A 16180-nucleotide genomic window follows, 5' to 3' on the forward strand; every position below is an offset into this window, starting at 1 on the left:
AGTCTGGCTCCAGAAACTGCATCAATTCACCGTAAGATGACAGACTCCTACTTGGGCACAGATGGGTGTTTAACTTTGGCTATGGTTTCTCTATCTAAACAGCCCAGAACAGAACCAGAGAAGAGAACAGGTAATTGATGTTACAGGATCTGTGACAACACAACAGTCTGTAGCATTTGACTTAAAGATGCCTTTATGAAGAAGCCCTGAAAGTAACAGCAGCAGGGCATGCTGCTTGGTTTAGTGGTTTCTCCCTTCTTCCCTCCCTCTCTCCAAGGGGTCATATTGTATAGAGTCCAGGCTGGCCTGGACTCAGGCTCTGAAGTGTTGGGATCACAGATATACACTGCTGCACCTGGTATGAAGACATCAACTTCTATAGAATTATTATAACCCTCATTCTTGTGGTTCAGAGACAACTACATGGTTCATAACTGTATGAGACCACTTACCAAAGACTTCAGATACTGACTAAAGCATGACACTGGGTCTACCAAATCCAAGAGAATGACATTATAAACCTCACTCCGACCAGGCGTTGGTGGCGCATGCCTTTAATCCCAGCACTCGGGAGGCAGAGGCTGGCAGATCTCTGTGAGTTTGAGGCCAGCATGGTCTACAGAGTCAGTTCCAAGACGGGCTCCAAAGCCACAGAGAAACCACGTCTTGAAAAACCAAACCAAACCAAACCAAACCAAACCAAACCAAAACAAAACAAAAAAGCAAAAAACCTTGCTCTGAAGTAGAACAAGGTTATAAATCACTTTGAGGCTACCTGAGAAACTAGCTGGAAACAATGAGGAGACCTCAAAGCACCTCAAGTTCTCGGGTTTAACTTTTCTGCCATGCTATCCCTGGATCCCCAGGCCTTCTCTCCTGTGTTTACCTCTTTGTATCTACAACTGCCCTTTGAAAAGCCAGACCTTTCTGAGACAGCTACCTTTAGCCTTTAGTGAATAAAGACATTTCAGGTTCTGTACTGGGGCTGGAATGGCTATCTGATATACACACGTTAGCTCGGCTCTAAGTCCTCAGAATTATAACTGGGCCTCAGACTCTAGCCAGCCTCGCAGATACACAAAAAACAGATGACAAAATTCCCAGGTAAGACAGCCTTATAAAGACAAAGAACAGAAACTGTAGACAGCAGTGAGAACAGAGAGACAGACTAAGAAGACAAGAGCTTGTGAGAACTTAAGACACCAGATTCAAGACAGAGCAACTGAGCAACCTCAACTGCTGCTCCCAGTCTCTCTCTCAGCTTTACAAGCTAACCCCAATTTCTTCAACACATTATTCCTCGATAAAAAAACAAAAGCCACTGTTCAAAATGAAAGGAGCTGACATGAGTGATTCCCAGGCACACAGACACAACTCACTTTTGCTGCTCCAGCCGAAGCCTCTCTTCTTCTATTCGCCTCCTCTCTTCTTCCTCCCGTCGAAGCCTTTCCTCCTCCTCACGCTTCCGCTTCTCTTCTTCCTTTTGCAGACGCTCTCGCTCTTCCTCTTCACGCTGCCTTCGCTCTTCCTCCGCCTTCCTACAAGGTACAGGGCAAAGAAAATGAACTCAGCACAGTGATCTTATTTATTTATTTGTTTGGGTTTTTCTGGTTTTTCGAAACAGGGTTTGGAGGCTGTCCTGGAACTCGCTCTGTAGACCAGGCTGGTCTCGAACTCACAGAGATCCGCCTGCCTCTGCCTCCCGAGTGCTGGGATTAAAGGCGTGCGCCATCACTGCCCGGCTGTGATCTTATTTTTAAATCATTTAATTTTCACTTCCCAGTGAAAAATAAGATAAAACCCTTTTCTGAGAATAGCAATCTGTCAAAAGTTCAAATACATAAACTTCCATATAGTAGAAACATAAAATATGGAGTCAATCTCACATTGTATGTGACTACGTCAAGAATAATCATTTCTGAGTTCGAGACCAGCCTGGTCTACAAGAGCTAGTTCCAGGACAGACAGCCTCGATTGCCACAGAAGAAACCCTGTCTCAAAAAACAAAAAAAACAACAACAAAAAAAGTAATTTATGTTCCTGGGTTGGTTTGTTTGTTGTTTGGGGCAAGGTATGTCACTATGTATCCCTGGCTGCTCTACAACTTGCTCTGCAGACCTGACTGGTCTTGAATTTTGAGGAATCTTTGGCCTCTGCCTTCCAAATACCAGAATTACAGGGCATATGTCATGAAGCAAGGCACTTTTATCATTCTCTAGCTCTCAGGCTATTTTTCTCCTAAATTTTTAGTTTAATTTTTACTTTATGTATATAGTTACTTTGTTTATATGTGTATCTGTGAACGACTTGCTTGCCTGGCATTCACAGAAGCCAGGAGAGGGTGGAACTGGAGTTACAGATGGCTGTGAGTCTCCTCTACATGAGTGCTGGGAATTGAACCCAAGACTCTGGAAGAGCAGCCAGTGCTCTTAACCACTGGCTCATCTCTCCAGCCCCTAGGATGAGTAGGAAATCAGAGCCCCAGGTATTTCTAAAGTCCATCAATTCAAGAAGCATCAGGGTTAGTCTTTACTGTACTGATTGCATTACCAAGGACATTTAGATGTCAAAGTTGTTAAACAACAACAAAACCTCAAAATAACGGAGGTGGAAGGTTAGGGCACTGGTAGGGTGGTGCACAAGAAGTTGTGTGTCACATACCAAACCAAGGTGTAATTCATGACAACAACAGAGAATCTCAGAAACACAATTCTATGAGCACAGCAGCATCTACTCCAAATGCTGGAAATAATTAATAAGCCGTCTAGAATCCAAAGCCAACACATATGTCTGTGTAAGCCCTCCATGCAGCATAGCTAAAAACCATGAAATAGAATAGGAACACTCCAGAAGACAGAAGCAAATGATATATCAGACCAGAAAAAAGGGAGGAGTGGATGAATCTATTGTTGAGCTTGTAGTAGTAAGACAAAAGTAGCCAGGGGTGGTAATACACATGTGTAATCCCAGCTCTCAGGAGGCCAGTCTGGACTATACAGCAAGACTCTGCCTCAGAAAAAAAAAAAAAAAAAAAGAATGCTGCTGTAGACGGAAGGTTCATTTCAAGGGCATAACCAGAGGAAGCAGCCCCCTTTCTTCCAAACTTACAGGAAAACTTACTCGCATCAGGAGTTTTGGAAAACTGCCCAAGAAGTGGAAGTGAGGAACAGAAGACAGACACCTGATCTAGAACAAACGCTCCACAAGGCAAAAGCACCAGTGCCTAGCACACTGCCCCACTACCGTGCCCTGTAACATCACCTTCTTTTTTCTTCTTCTTCCTTCTCTATTCTGTGGGAGGCAACATATGCTGAAAGGAGAGGACAACACCTATTTAGAAGCTTCACAAACTCTACCATGGCATCCTCTTTGGACATGTTTCCCAGGGCTGCCCATTCTCTCCTGCAAAGAATAAAAAGAACTGTTACCTTCCCTTAGCCAAATGATACTCTTATTTAATTAAACCTACATGAAAAATAATCTACTGCAATTAAAATGAAATATGCTTACTAAAAGCAAAAAATTCAGAATGTCAAGTCTCAACAAATCTATATTGATATATTAAATAAGATGTCATAAACAATCCAAAATATAAATGCATTTTGATTATTCACACTTGTCAAAAACAATCTATATTTTATCTTCTTTATATAGTACAGTTTGAACTGAACAAAAAATACTCCATTTTCTGGAGTATTATGTATGTCTCAATAAGGGAATCAATAGTATGCATTTTATTTTTTATCTAGTTTTATGCTGATGGTAGTTTTGCCTACATGTTTGTCTGTGCACCACTCATAGCCTGGTGCCCTCAGAGGACAGAGGAGAGCCTCAGATACCCTGAAACTGGAACTATAAATGGTTGATTCTTAACAGCTGAACCATCCCGTCAGTCCCAGTAGTTCGTGTTTTAAACAGCTGTTTTTAATATTATTTAGGAAGAAGTCAGATGACATTGTACTTATCATATGTTCATAACCAGATAAGTAAACTTGTTCCATTATGAGCAAAGTGAATGTTTCAGTTGCTATGCTAAGAGTTAACAATTTACACCATAAACAATTCACATTATGCCTCTTTCTAACATCATTATTAAATTTACTAAATAAGAAATCACTTGTTGGCCAGGTGGTGGCAGCGCATACCTTTAATCCCAGCACTTGGGAGGCAGAGGCAGGTGGATCTTCATGAGTTCAAGGCCATCGTGGTCTACAAAGTGAGTTCCAGGACAGCCAGGGCTGTTACACAGAGAAAGCCTGTCTCAAAAAACCAAAAGAAAGAAAGAAAAGGAAGGAAGGAAGGAAACACTTACCTCCTATCATTCCCCAATACATCAAAGAATCCAACTTCAGGGCAAGTGTCTGGGTTATATGGGCCCAAGAGAACCTGCTTATGCAGTGCCACAAACTTCAGTTTTTCTTCATAAGTTGGATGAAAAGCTTTTCCACCTTTTACTGAAAGAGAAGGAATTTAAAGAAAATAATTGGTATTGGCACAATACACAATTTTCAGTACTGTTAAATGCAGTGATACCTCATTGTTTATACTCTAACAAATAAAGTTTGCTGAAGAACAGGGGGCAGAGCTAGTTACTATAGAGGTCTGGAGGTCTGTACAGACAGAAGGAAGTGATATGGCTGCGCAGAGAGAGGAAGTGATAAGGTGGGATGAGACAGGAGCTCAGTCTCTTTTTGGCTGGCATGTTAGTGAGGTAAAGGTGGCTGTGGCTTGCTCCTTTGTCTCTCTGATCTTTTAGCATTTTCCCCCTTATCTGACTCCAGTTCTTCAGTATTAAGGCCTATTAGAACTCATGCTATAGGAAAGACACGGAAGTTTGCTATAGAGTCAATAACTACCTATAACAGATAAAATCAGTATACTAAGACTGTTACTTTATATACTAAATGCTAATAGTCAGGGCCTAAAATAGAAATCCTTTATAGAAGATTTTCTCTTCTTCCCCCCCCCTTTTTTGGGGGGGGTTTCTCTGTGGCTTTGGAGACTGGTCCAAAACTCACTTAGTAGAGCTGGCCTCGAACTCACAGAGATCTGCCTGCCTCTGCCTCCAGAATGCTGGAATTAAAGGTGTGAACCACCACCAGCTGGCCCCCCCCTTTTTTTTCTTTAAGTCAGGTCTTACTAATATAGCCTAGAATGGTTTCTAGCTCTTTATGCAACCTAAGCAGGCCTCAAACTCAGTCCTTCTGATTCAGCCCCTAATACTGGGATTGCAGGCATGTGCTGCCACACACAGCTTGACTTATTTTTTTGTTGAACAACTATCATTATTTATGTTAAAGTTACCATAGAGAAACACATCTGTCAAACCGCATATAGGCATGTAAACAGTATGGTTTGTGCATTTAGGCATGAATTAAATATACAGTAATAATTTTTTAAAAATGATCCTCCCCCAGACAGAGTTTTTCTGTGCAGTATTTGCTGTCCTGACACTCACTCTGAATACTGAGATTTAAAGGCATGAGCCACCACCACCTGGTTTAAATGCTTTTCTGCTTTTAAAGATTTATTTATTATGTATAGTGTTCTGCCTGCATGCCAGAAGAGGGCACCAATCTCATTATAGATGGTTGTGACCTACCATGTGATTGCTGGGAATTGAATTTAGGACCTCTGAAAGAGCAGTTAGCACTCTTAACCTCTAAGCTATCTCTCCAGCTCCCAAATGCTTATTTTTATTGTTGTTGTTTCTATATTTGTGAGATAGGGTCTCATCATATAGCACTGGCTGGCCTGGAACTCACTATGTAGAACCAAGCTGGCTAGAACTCAGAGATTTTTGTAAATGATTTAAAAAGACCAAAAATTTTAATCACTCTGAATAGGATCATGCATCAACAAATTATATATGCTTTGGAAGGCTGTATTTAAATTACAACCGCTCTAATGAGGCAGTATGATATTTTGGTAGGAGCTTTGGAATCAGACGGACTGGGTTTAAATTTCATTTTAAGACATTTCTAAGCTGTCAGATAAGTTAAGTTTTTAGTTTAGTCATAAATAAAAAGAAGATTACATTGCACTTTCAGAGGTCAATAGTACATTATTAATACTGTGTGATTCTTTTCATCATTGGCTCTGGTAGACTTCCATATGGGCAATTAAGAAAGAAGACAGTCAGGCATGGTGATGCATGCCTTTAATCCCAGCACTGGAGGCAGAAGTAGGGGGATACAGTTTAGAGGCTAGCCTGGTCTACAGAGTTCCAGGAGACTCAGGGCTACACAGAGAAACCCTACCAAAGGGGGGAAAAAAAAGAAAAAAGAGAAAGGCAATCAAACAAGTAAAAGTCAATGGTGACAACACACATCTATAACCCCAGTTGAGACAGGAAAATTGCCTCAAGTTTGAGGACAGTATAAACTACACAATGAGTTCAAAGTCAGCCTAGACTACAGAGTGAGACTGTCTCTGAAAAATAAATAAAACAACACCGTAAAAAAGGCAGAATTAAGCCATTTTGACAAGAAATGACTTAACTATTACCAATATTCAAAAATATTAGTAATAAAAATGGGTTCTGGTAAAAATTAAAAAAAAACTTTAAGTACCCCCCATTGTGGTAACATTCATAAAAGTTTTTAATTGATTCCAATAAAAATAGACTACTGAAATAAAAAAAATAGATGGCAAGATGGCTCAGCAGATACTTTGACAATTCGAGTTTTATTCCTAGAATCCACAGAGTGGAAGGAAAGAACTAACTCCCTCAAGTTGTCTTCTGACCACAAGTCATGACATAGCCCCCCACTCCACAAATACAAAAAAAAATTTAAGTACAAATTATATACAAATTTCATCACGGTGGTCAAAATAAAATCACTGAAGAATAAAAGCATGAATTAATGTACATGGACATGAAGCTTAGAGAAGGAAGATGGAGGTTGTCAATAAAAATCTAAAATGGTATTCAACTTCACTGGTCAAAGAAATTGAAATTAGAATCATTACATATCAGGATACCCCTATACATTCAGATTTGACAAATTAAGACAAAACACGCACATACATAAAAGTTAAAAAAAAAAAAAAGGTTAGTGACAGTGTGGCACTTTAATTCCAGCATCGGTGAGGCTGAGGCAGAGGCAGGAAGATCTCTGTGAATTTGAGGCCAGCCTGACCTGTACAGTGAGCCAGGACAGCCAGGGATACACAGTGAGACCTTGTCTCAAAAACAAAGCAAGTCAAATGCCGGGCAGTGGTGGTGCATGCCTTTAATTCAGGCATTCAGGAGGCAGAGGCAGGCGGATCTCTGTGAGTTCGAGGCCGGGCTAGGCCGACAGCCTCCAAAACAATACAGAGAAACCCTGTCTCGTAAAACTAAAAACAAAACAAAACAAAAAAAACAAAGCAAGTGGTAAAAAAGCACTATACAAATATTGCATCAATCCTAAATCCTCTCCCATACACACACACACACACACACACACACACACACACACACACTGCACAGTCTTTAATATCTCTAAAGTGAATGGATGAAAAGAAAAAGACCTCCAAGAGTCACACCAAGTAGATGAGTCACAAAATGGAGATGAGGACTAGGAGTGGTCCTTAAGAGAATGTAGTAGTATTTGCTCCCTGTATCATTCATTAGTGTGGGAAAATGTCGGGACAGACGTAACTATTCAGAGATGCCTCTGGAGAAGGGACTGATAAAACTGGAAGGGGAAAGTGAAAAAAATTTCCCCCTACGTGACTAAATGTTTTTCTAACAATAGTAAGAAACAAATATTATTCTAGTATTTCTGTGCATGCGTGTTCTTTCCTTCTACCTTTATGTAGGATCTAGGTATGGAACTCAGGCCTCTAAGCATGCAAGCAAGAACTGTTACGCAAGCCATGGAGCCATTTCCATTACACCCCCCCCAACCCACGAGCTTTTAAAGAAGGAAAATGGAAAAAAAAATTGTGTGTTTACATGTATGTGCATGTGAGTGCAGGTGCCTGTGGAGGCCAGAGGCACTGGATTCCCCAAGAGCTGGAGTCACAAGCAGGTTTGAGCTGCCCACTCCTTGTGGTCCTCTGTATTCTACATTCTTAATCACTGAGCCATCTTTAGCACACACGCACACCCAAACACTTTTTGAAAGACAGAATGTGGGCCCAGGGAGAGAGCTCAGTGGTTAAGAGCATGTGCTGTTCTTCCAAAGGATCTGGGTTCAGTTCCCAGCACCCATCATCCAGCTTAAAACCACCTGTAACTCCAACTCCAAGGGATCTAGTGCCCTCTTCCAGACTCCGAGGGCAACTCTTACACTGTTATTTTAACCAGTGATGCTCATTACTAAGATGTATGTATGTCCATGTACACACAGCTATGTGGCAGCTACAAGTTAATGTTCAGGGTTTTCCTCTATTACTCTCCACCTTATTTGGGGGCGGGGGGGAGACAGTGTCTCTGAACCTGGAACTCACAGATTTGTCTAGACTGGTAGGCCAGCAAGCCCCAAGGAGTTTCCAGTCTTGACCTTCCCAGTCCTGGGATTGTGGGCACACAGTCATGTTCATCTTTTACATGGATGCTAGAGATCTGAACTCAGGTACTCATGCTTGCTTGGCAAGCACTTTTTTTTTTAAAGATTTATTTATTTATTACATATACAGTGTTCTGCCTACATGCCAGAAGAGGACATCAGATTGAATTGCAGATGGTTGTGAGCCACCATGCGGTTGCTGGGAATTGAACTCAGGACCCCTGGAAGAGCAGTCAGTGCTCTTAACCTCTGAGCCATCTCTCCAGCCCGGCAAGCACTTTTTACCAACATAGTTATCCTTCAACCCTACAAAGACCTTTTCAATATTTGCTCAACTTAATAATCAGAGCTCCTGCATACAAATCACCGTGCTACATGTCAGCAATGTATTTTTCTTTGAGTTTATAAAGTATTGAGGTCAATTAAAGACTGTAATTTGTCTAATATTCAGGAAGGAAGATCAGGAACTCACTGTTATCTTTGGCCACATAATGAACTCAAGGCCAGCCTAAACTACCTAAAATCCTCTATCAAAAGAACAAAACAAAGCAAAATAAATAAAAACCTGTAAACTGGCATGCCTCTAATCCCAGTACTTGGGAGGCAGAGACAGGCAGATCTCTGAGTTCAATCTAGTCTATAAAGCAAGTTCCAGGACAAGCTGTATATAAACCTAGGGGCTTTATATGTATCTAAATTATTATATACTTGTGCCTAAAGACAATAAAGGGAAAATAAAACTCCAACTGTAACAAGTTCCAGAGCAACAATTAGAATTGTCTGAGGTTAGTCCACCTGAATACAGAGAAGACATAATTATACGTTCTAATTAATAAGTTATAGCTGTCCATTATTTTAAAACATTAAGACATTTGTTAAAGTTGTTATAAATGCTTGTTTTGTAATGAGTGATTTCGTTTCAGACAGGGACTCACTATGTATCTCTGGCTAGCCTGGAATTTGCTATGAGTGCTGAGATTAAAGGCATGCACCTCCACACCCAGCTAAATTATGTTTTTTTTTAAGATTTAATTATTATGTGTGCAACATTCTGCCTCCATGTATTCCTACATGCCAGTAAAGGGCACCAGATCTCATTATAGATGGTTGTGAGCCACCATATGGTTGTTGGGAATTGAACTCAAGACCTCTGGAAGAGCAGTCAGTGCTCTTAACCTTTGAGCCATCTCTCCAGCCCACTAAATTATGTTTAAAGAAGTCAGGAGAAGTCAGGAAATGGAACTATTTCACTCATCCATATGACTGCTATCATTAGTGTAATTCTCTGTTTATATATAATACTATCCATACTAAAAAGGGGCATAATCAGTAGCAATGTTAGTGTAACCTTAGCTACATAATGAGACCCTGTCTTAAAAATAAAACAAATTTTAGCTGGGTGTGGCAGCACATGCCTTTAATTCTAGAGCTTGAGAGGCAAAAGTAGGCAAATTTCTGAGTTTAAGGCCCGCTGGCCTACAAAGGCCAAGACAGCCAGAGCTACCTAGAGAGACCCTGTCTCAAAAAAAGAAAAAAAAAGCAAAGGAAACAAAAATTGTTTTACTTGTTTATTTATGGGGGCGAGGTGGAGGTGGGGCAGTCAGAGGCTAGCCTGTGGAAGTTGGATCTCTTCTTCTATGGTGTGTTCAGGTAACAGAAAGTTCCCACACTTAATTTTCTTAATTAAAAAAAAATTTATAAAGGCCGGGAGGTGGTGGCGCATGCCTTTAATCCCAGCACTCGGGAGGCAGAGGCAGGCGGATCTCTGTGAGTTCGAGACCAGCCTGGTCTACCAAGCGAGTTTCAGGACAGGCTCCAAAACAATACAGAGAAACCTTGCCTTGGAAAACCAAAAAAAAAAAAAAAAAAAAAAAAAAAATTTATAATTTTGCCAGGCTTAGCAATGGAGAGGCAGGTGGATTTCTGTGAATTTAGGCTAGCCTGATCTACATATTGAGTTTCAGTACAGCTAAGAGCTCCATAATAGAGATCTTATCTCAGAAATAAATAAAAATAAAGATTTATTGTGTACTAGTGTTTGCCAGCCTGCATGTATACCGTATGTATGTATGTATGTATGTATGTATGTATGTATGTGTACCATATTTGTGCCTTATACCCAACAACGGTCAAAAAGGATACTCTGAAAAACCTTTACTGGTTCTTCATCTAAAGAAAAGTTAAACTGTTTACAGCTCTCTCTCCTACTTGCCATGTCCCAAACACACATGCCTGGCCTACCAATCTCCACTGTCCCCTCTGGAGTCGCTGTTTGCCCCCCTCAACTGCAGTCGTCAACTGGCCCTTTACATCTTCTTTCTGACTTCATGCTGCTTAAGAACAAAGATGACTGTACCATTCACACAGCAGTGATTCTAACATGAAACCTTATCCATAAGGGCACAAAACTCCCTGGCATTTACATAGCAAACCCTCACTTACAGACCATCCTAAGAGACACTTTCAGGGTCTTGCTGTGGATGCTGTGTTACAAATGCTGGGCAAGCGCTTCTTCACTTACACCCCAGCCACATCACTTCACTTTCACTTTATCAAAAAATTGAGAGAAACTGACATAGTAAGCTCACCACTGGCTTGACTATTAATTACTATGACAAGAAACAAAACAGACTCCCAGATTCCACGTTATACTGTTGCCACTGTTTTTGTTTTTTGTTTTTTGTTTTTCCTATGGGTGTATCTTACATCTATCCCAGAGTGGTCTTGCACTCACTATGCAGCTAAGAATGACCTTAAACTGCAGACCCACCCCCAAGTGCAGGCCTGCACCACCACACCTTGCTCATATGGCACTGGTGATGGAACCCAGGTCCTGAAGCTGGATAGGCAAGCCCTCTAACAACCGAGCTGTAGCCCAGGCCCTTCCAGCTATTTTCAATAGAAGACAATCTTGCATTCAAGATTCACATTCAGTCCATACAAGATAAAATGTAATTTAAAAGAAAAAGTGAGCTGGGTGGTTGTCATACACACCTTTAATTAGAACACTTGGGAGGCAGAGGCAGGTGGATCTCTGTGAGTTCAAGACCAGCCTGGTCTACATAAAGATCCAGGACAGACAGAGCTGTTACACAAAGAAACCCTGACTTGGAAATTTGAAAACAAACAAAAACGTGAAACACTGGCCCACAACAACTGCAATACTTATAAAAACATGGACTTACTTTGCTAGGAGAAAAACATACATTAAAATGAAGGCCTCAGTTGTAGGGAAATGGCTCAGTGAGTAAGGCACTTGATGTATAAGTATGAAATTCAGATCTCCTAAATCCACATCAACAAAGATGTGGTAGTGAACATCGAGGATTCAGTTCTATAGTGAGAGGCTGACAAGAAAATCTCCAGAAGCTCACGGGGTAGCTAACTGCTATACACAGCAGCAAAGGAGATCCTGGCTCAAGGAAGACTAACACCCAAGGCTGTCCTGTGACCTCCACACACAGATATCACATACACACACCCACAAAAACAAAGGCAGCATTGCTGGACTCACCCGTTTCTGTTAATTCTGCTTTTATATCCTTTTCCCTCTTCCACAATTAGTGCCTGATAAACCGCCAGCCCTTGATTGTTCTCTCAAATAATAACCCACACAGAAAGGTGCTTTGAATCACTAAGTAGCTATCTGAAGTGCTTGGATACCATTTTGAGCACTTAATTTAGGAATTGACCAAACTATCAGTGTACTTTCTTCTATAAGGTGACTGGTATCTTGGGCCCCACAAATATGGGTTCTCTGAGGACCCTTCTTACTCAAAAGGCAATTTAAAATAATCTGTTTCAACCACTAAATATTAAATGTGAGGCATCTAGTGTTATCTAATCCAGCCTTTTCTTTATATGGAACTTGAATCTAGTAAAGTTAGTTTTCTAGGAATTTATAAAGCAACAAGAATTTAAATTGAGGCTCCTGACCCAAAACAATGCATATTTGCTGCCCATTATACAACTTTTAAAATTAACTTATTTATTTTTTGTTTTTGAAACAGGCTCTTACTATATAGCTCTGGCTGTCCCAAAGCTCACTACATAGACCAGGCTGACTTCAGATTCACAGAGATCCACCTGCCTCTGCCTCCCAAGTTCTGAGATTACAGGTGTTTAACACCATGCTCAGCAATTTAATGTCTTGAAGCAGATAATGCTGTTTTTAAGTATGACAGCTCAGGTGAAAAAACACATTTTTTTGTTACCCATGCAGCAAAATGAAGGATTAGAAGTTGGTTCTTTCTGGTATGGGGCCCTATTTCAGTGACTAAGAATGGCACAGTGCTCCTCCCAAGGACCCCCGTTCAATTCCCAGCACCCAAGTCTCTCTCTCTCTCTCTCTCTCTCTCTCTCTCTCTCTCTCTCTCTCTCTCTCTCTCTCTCTCTCTCACACACACACACACACACACACACACACAGACACACAAATTAAAAGTTAAAAGAAAAACTAAAGCTGGTTCTTTCTTTCAGTTTATGTTATTGAAAAACAAATTAACTTTTGTTGTTTTTCAAGACAGGGTTTCTCTGTGTAGTCATAGCTATAGACCAGGCTGGCTTCAAACTCAAAGACCTACCTACTTCTGCCTCTGCCTCTGGGGTGTTATAATTAAAGGTGTTTGCCACCACCACCCAGCCCAAAAATTAACTTTTAAAGGCAAACATAGCTATGTGAACTGCACAGAAACCAGTGGATTTGTACTTATTTACAACACACTCTAAAATCAAGCCAGTGACTCAAGAGACAGTAGTTCTAAACTCATTATCAACTTAGTAAGGGCTGATCCTTGCACAATGACAATGAACAGTTCAAGGATAAATTTTATGGATTAAAAGCAAAAAAATCAATGAATGTAGAGTAACCATTTAATGTTCTGTAAATTTCCATAGAATTTCACTAGTTTGAGCATTTACAGCTATTTAAGAATAAAACTACCTTAACATGGGTCACTACAATGAGTAACCGAACTTCAGCTGGTAAAATATGTAATCTGAAAGCACTATCTGTAAGAAAACTGTCATAAATATGCTGTTCTGGAATGCATGTGAAACCTAGCAACCTTTCTCTCTCTCTTTGTTTTCCCACTAAGGGTCTGAGCATCTTTAAGAATCAGACTGTTTAGTCTAAAGTTCTTTCCCTCTGACCCAATCTGAGTGTACCTCCACTATTAAGTACGTCAATCACTCAATTAAAACAAAACCACCGCACACGGGAATTTTGCTTTTAAAAAGTTAGGGGTGTGTGAGAGAAGAGGAGAGAGGGGGAGGAGGGAGGGAGAGACAGACTTGACACACACACACACACTTGCATGCACGAAGAGGGAGAGAAGTCGGTGTACTTTTGGGCCTTACTCTTCAGAATTCGCTTACAAGGTAAAATTCCATAACCATCTAGAAGTTACCAGAACATACCGGCCGTCATTTACTTAGACAAGCAAAGGGCACACAGGAACTTAGCATTTACTTTCTCCCCCGCTACATCCCTACGGCCGAGAGATCACGTCCTGTCCTAGGCTCTCTCACAGTTTCCAAGAAGGCCAGAAAAACTATGAGTGGGACGCACAGACAATTTCCTTCCACTAAGAAGCTTAAAATGTGAAAATCGGTTTGACGTGGCGAGCCGCGGGAAACCAGTCGACAGAGAGCGACGAAAAGGAGAAACCCGTCCCCGAACGGGAGCCCCTGGGAGCGCGCGTTCACTCTTCCCCTCGGGCTCACGGACACCAGAGAACCTAAGCCAGGGAACAACGCCCCGGCGACCTCAGGCGCCGCGCGCCGCCAAGCCAGGGTTCCAGGTCCCTCAGGGGTGTGACCAGGGGCCGGGCCGGCAGGGACAGACCCCGGTGCCGCCAAGGACGGAGGCGCGCTCCGGTCACCCCGGCCTAGCTCGGGTGGGTGGGGCAGGCCCGGCCGGCCCGCGGCGCCGCCGAGGCGAGGGACCCGCTCTCACTTTTGAAGAAGCGCAGCGCCAGGCCGTACAGCTCCTCCAGGCCGAAGCCCCAGTGCTGCTCCATCCGCCGCGCCTCCTCGGCCGCGCCCTCGGCCGCCGCCTCCCCGGGCTCCGGCTGCTGCCCCGCGGCGCCCGGGCCCCGTCCAGCCCCGGGGGACGAGGACGGCGACGGCAGCAGCGGGGCGCCCTCCGCGCCGGGCCGCTCCTCCGAGTCCGGGCTCAGCGTGAGGCCGTCGAGCGACACCTCGAGCTGCTCTACGTTCAGCTGCGCCGCCATCTCCGCTCGCAGCGCCTCCTCGGCGGGGACAGGCGGCGGCCACGTATCGACTTCCTGCTGACCTCTCACCTCCGCTCGCCGACACCGGAACTTCCGCTGCCGAGGCGGCTCGGGCGCCAAGGGGCCCCGCCCCCGGGCGTGTGGGTCGCGCCTGGCGGCGTCTTCTGCTCGCTCGGGGCCTCGCGCCGCTCTCAGCGCGCGCGGGTTCCTCCCGCCGGGCGCCTCTCCCGCCGCGGCGGTCCGCGTGAGGTGAATGGCGCGCCGTGGTCCGGGCGGCGGCCGATCCTGCAGGGAGCGTCCGCGAAGGGTCGCTCTTGGCCAGGCTCTCTGCACGCCCGTTTCAGTTAGTCTCCACAGAGACTCTGAGGAGATGCACGGCCAATGGCAGTCTTTAATTTTTAAGTAGGAAACAGGACATTCCACCCCACTGACTGTTCTCAGTTTCCACTGATCTTGCGTTCGCTCCGCTAAGGAAGGGAACGTTTACTGCGTATTTGCTGTGTAGCTCAGGCTGGCGTGGAACCCACAAGTTTAACTCAGGCTGGCTTTTTGTGTAGCCTCCAGCTTCAGCCTCCTACAGTGCATGCCACTGGGACCAGCACTAAGGACACACAGTGTGAGACCAGAGGGCACAGTCAGCGCAGTGTCGGGTACAGGACCGTACCAAGGTAGTTAAGGAAAGTCTTGAGAGTACATAGCAGTCTCGGTTTTGGTGGCGTTTTTATTTTTGATTATTTTGTTGTTGTTGTTTGTTAGAGCTTAGATCCACCTTCTCCTGCCTCCAAGTGTTGGGATTAAAGGAGTCCGCAGGGCTGATTTTGTTTTTGAGGCAGGGTGGAGAACTACATATCCCTGGCTGTCCAGGAACTCACTTTGTAGACCAGGCTGGCCTCAAACTCACAGAGATCCACCTGCCTCTGACTCCAGAGCGCTGGCATCGAAGGTGTGTCCTGCCTTCTGCTGTTGCTCCCTAGCAGAGCCTTCCAATCAGTAAAAGCGAAAAGATGTAAGCTTCTTCATACATCATACACTGGACAAGCACTCCAACCTAGGGATGTTTTGTTGAGTGAATGAATGAAGGCACACTTCAATTGCATGCAGTGTCAGTCAGCTCAACACATTAAAATACAAAGGTGAGTAGTTGTGGTGTCCAGCCCCAAGGCATCATGGTCCTGGAGGTGAGCCCATGCCAGAGCACTGTAGTAGGGCCAGGCTGCTGGAAGAAGGTACCTACTGCCTCAGTTCCCTAACCTTGTTCCCTCCCTTGTAAGATGAAAATGAGAACGTCATCTACCTCGGGGTTTGTTGAGAAGACTGGACTCATGAATGTATCTGGGTCTAACACTGGTGCTTACTGACTGATACTAGCCGGTGCTACTAAGAGGTTCGGAGGTATGCTCTAAGTTCACAGCCGTTCCTGTCCTGTGTGACAAGACACGGTCCAAGCTG

The 16180-nt window shown here is 43.4% G+C and overlaps 1 protein-coding gene across 1 annotated transcript in view; it reads right to left on the reverse strand.

The window, feature by feature from the left end:
• Positions 1-14785, reverse strand: part of Acbd3 (acyl-CoA binding domain containing 3) — a 31200-nt gene extending 16415 nt beyond the window's left edge. Inside the window, exons 1-4 of the mRNA XM_005078136.4 lie at positions 14455-14785; positions 4313-4454; positions 3262-3402; positions 1380-1538 (exon numbers count right to left, since the gene is read on the reverse strand). Coding sequence (XP_005078193.1) covers positions 1380-1538; positions 3262-3402; positions 4313-4454; positions 14455-14731 — 719 coding nt within the window. The 5' untranslated portion in view covers positions 14732-14785. The remainder of the gene's footprint in view (positions 1-1379; positions 1539-3261; positions 3403-4312; positions 4455-14454) is intronic.
• Between the last annotated feature and the right edge of the window lie 1395 nt (positions 14786-16180).

The sequence above is a fragment of the Mesocricetus auratus genome, unplaced genomic scaffold, assembly GCF_017639785.1.
Source record: "Mesocricetus auratus isolate SY011 unplaced genomic scaffold, BCM_Maur_2.0 Super-Scaffold_100676, whole genome shotgun sequence".
Classification (NCBI taxonomy): domain Eukaryota; kingdom Metazoa; phylum Chordata; class Mammalia; order Rodentia; family Cricetidae; genus Mesocricetus; species Mesocricetus auratus.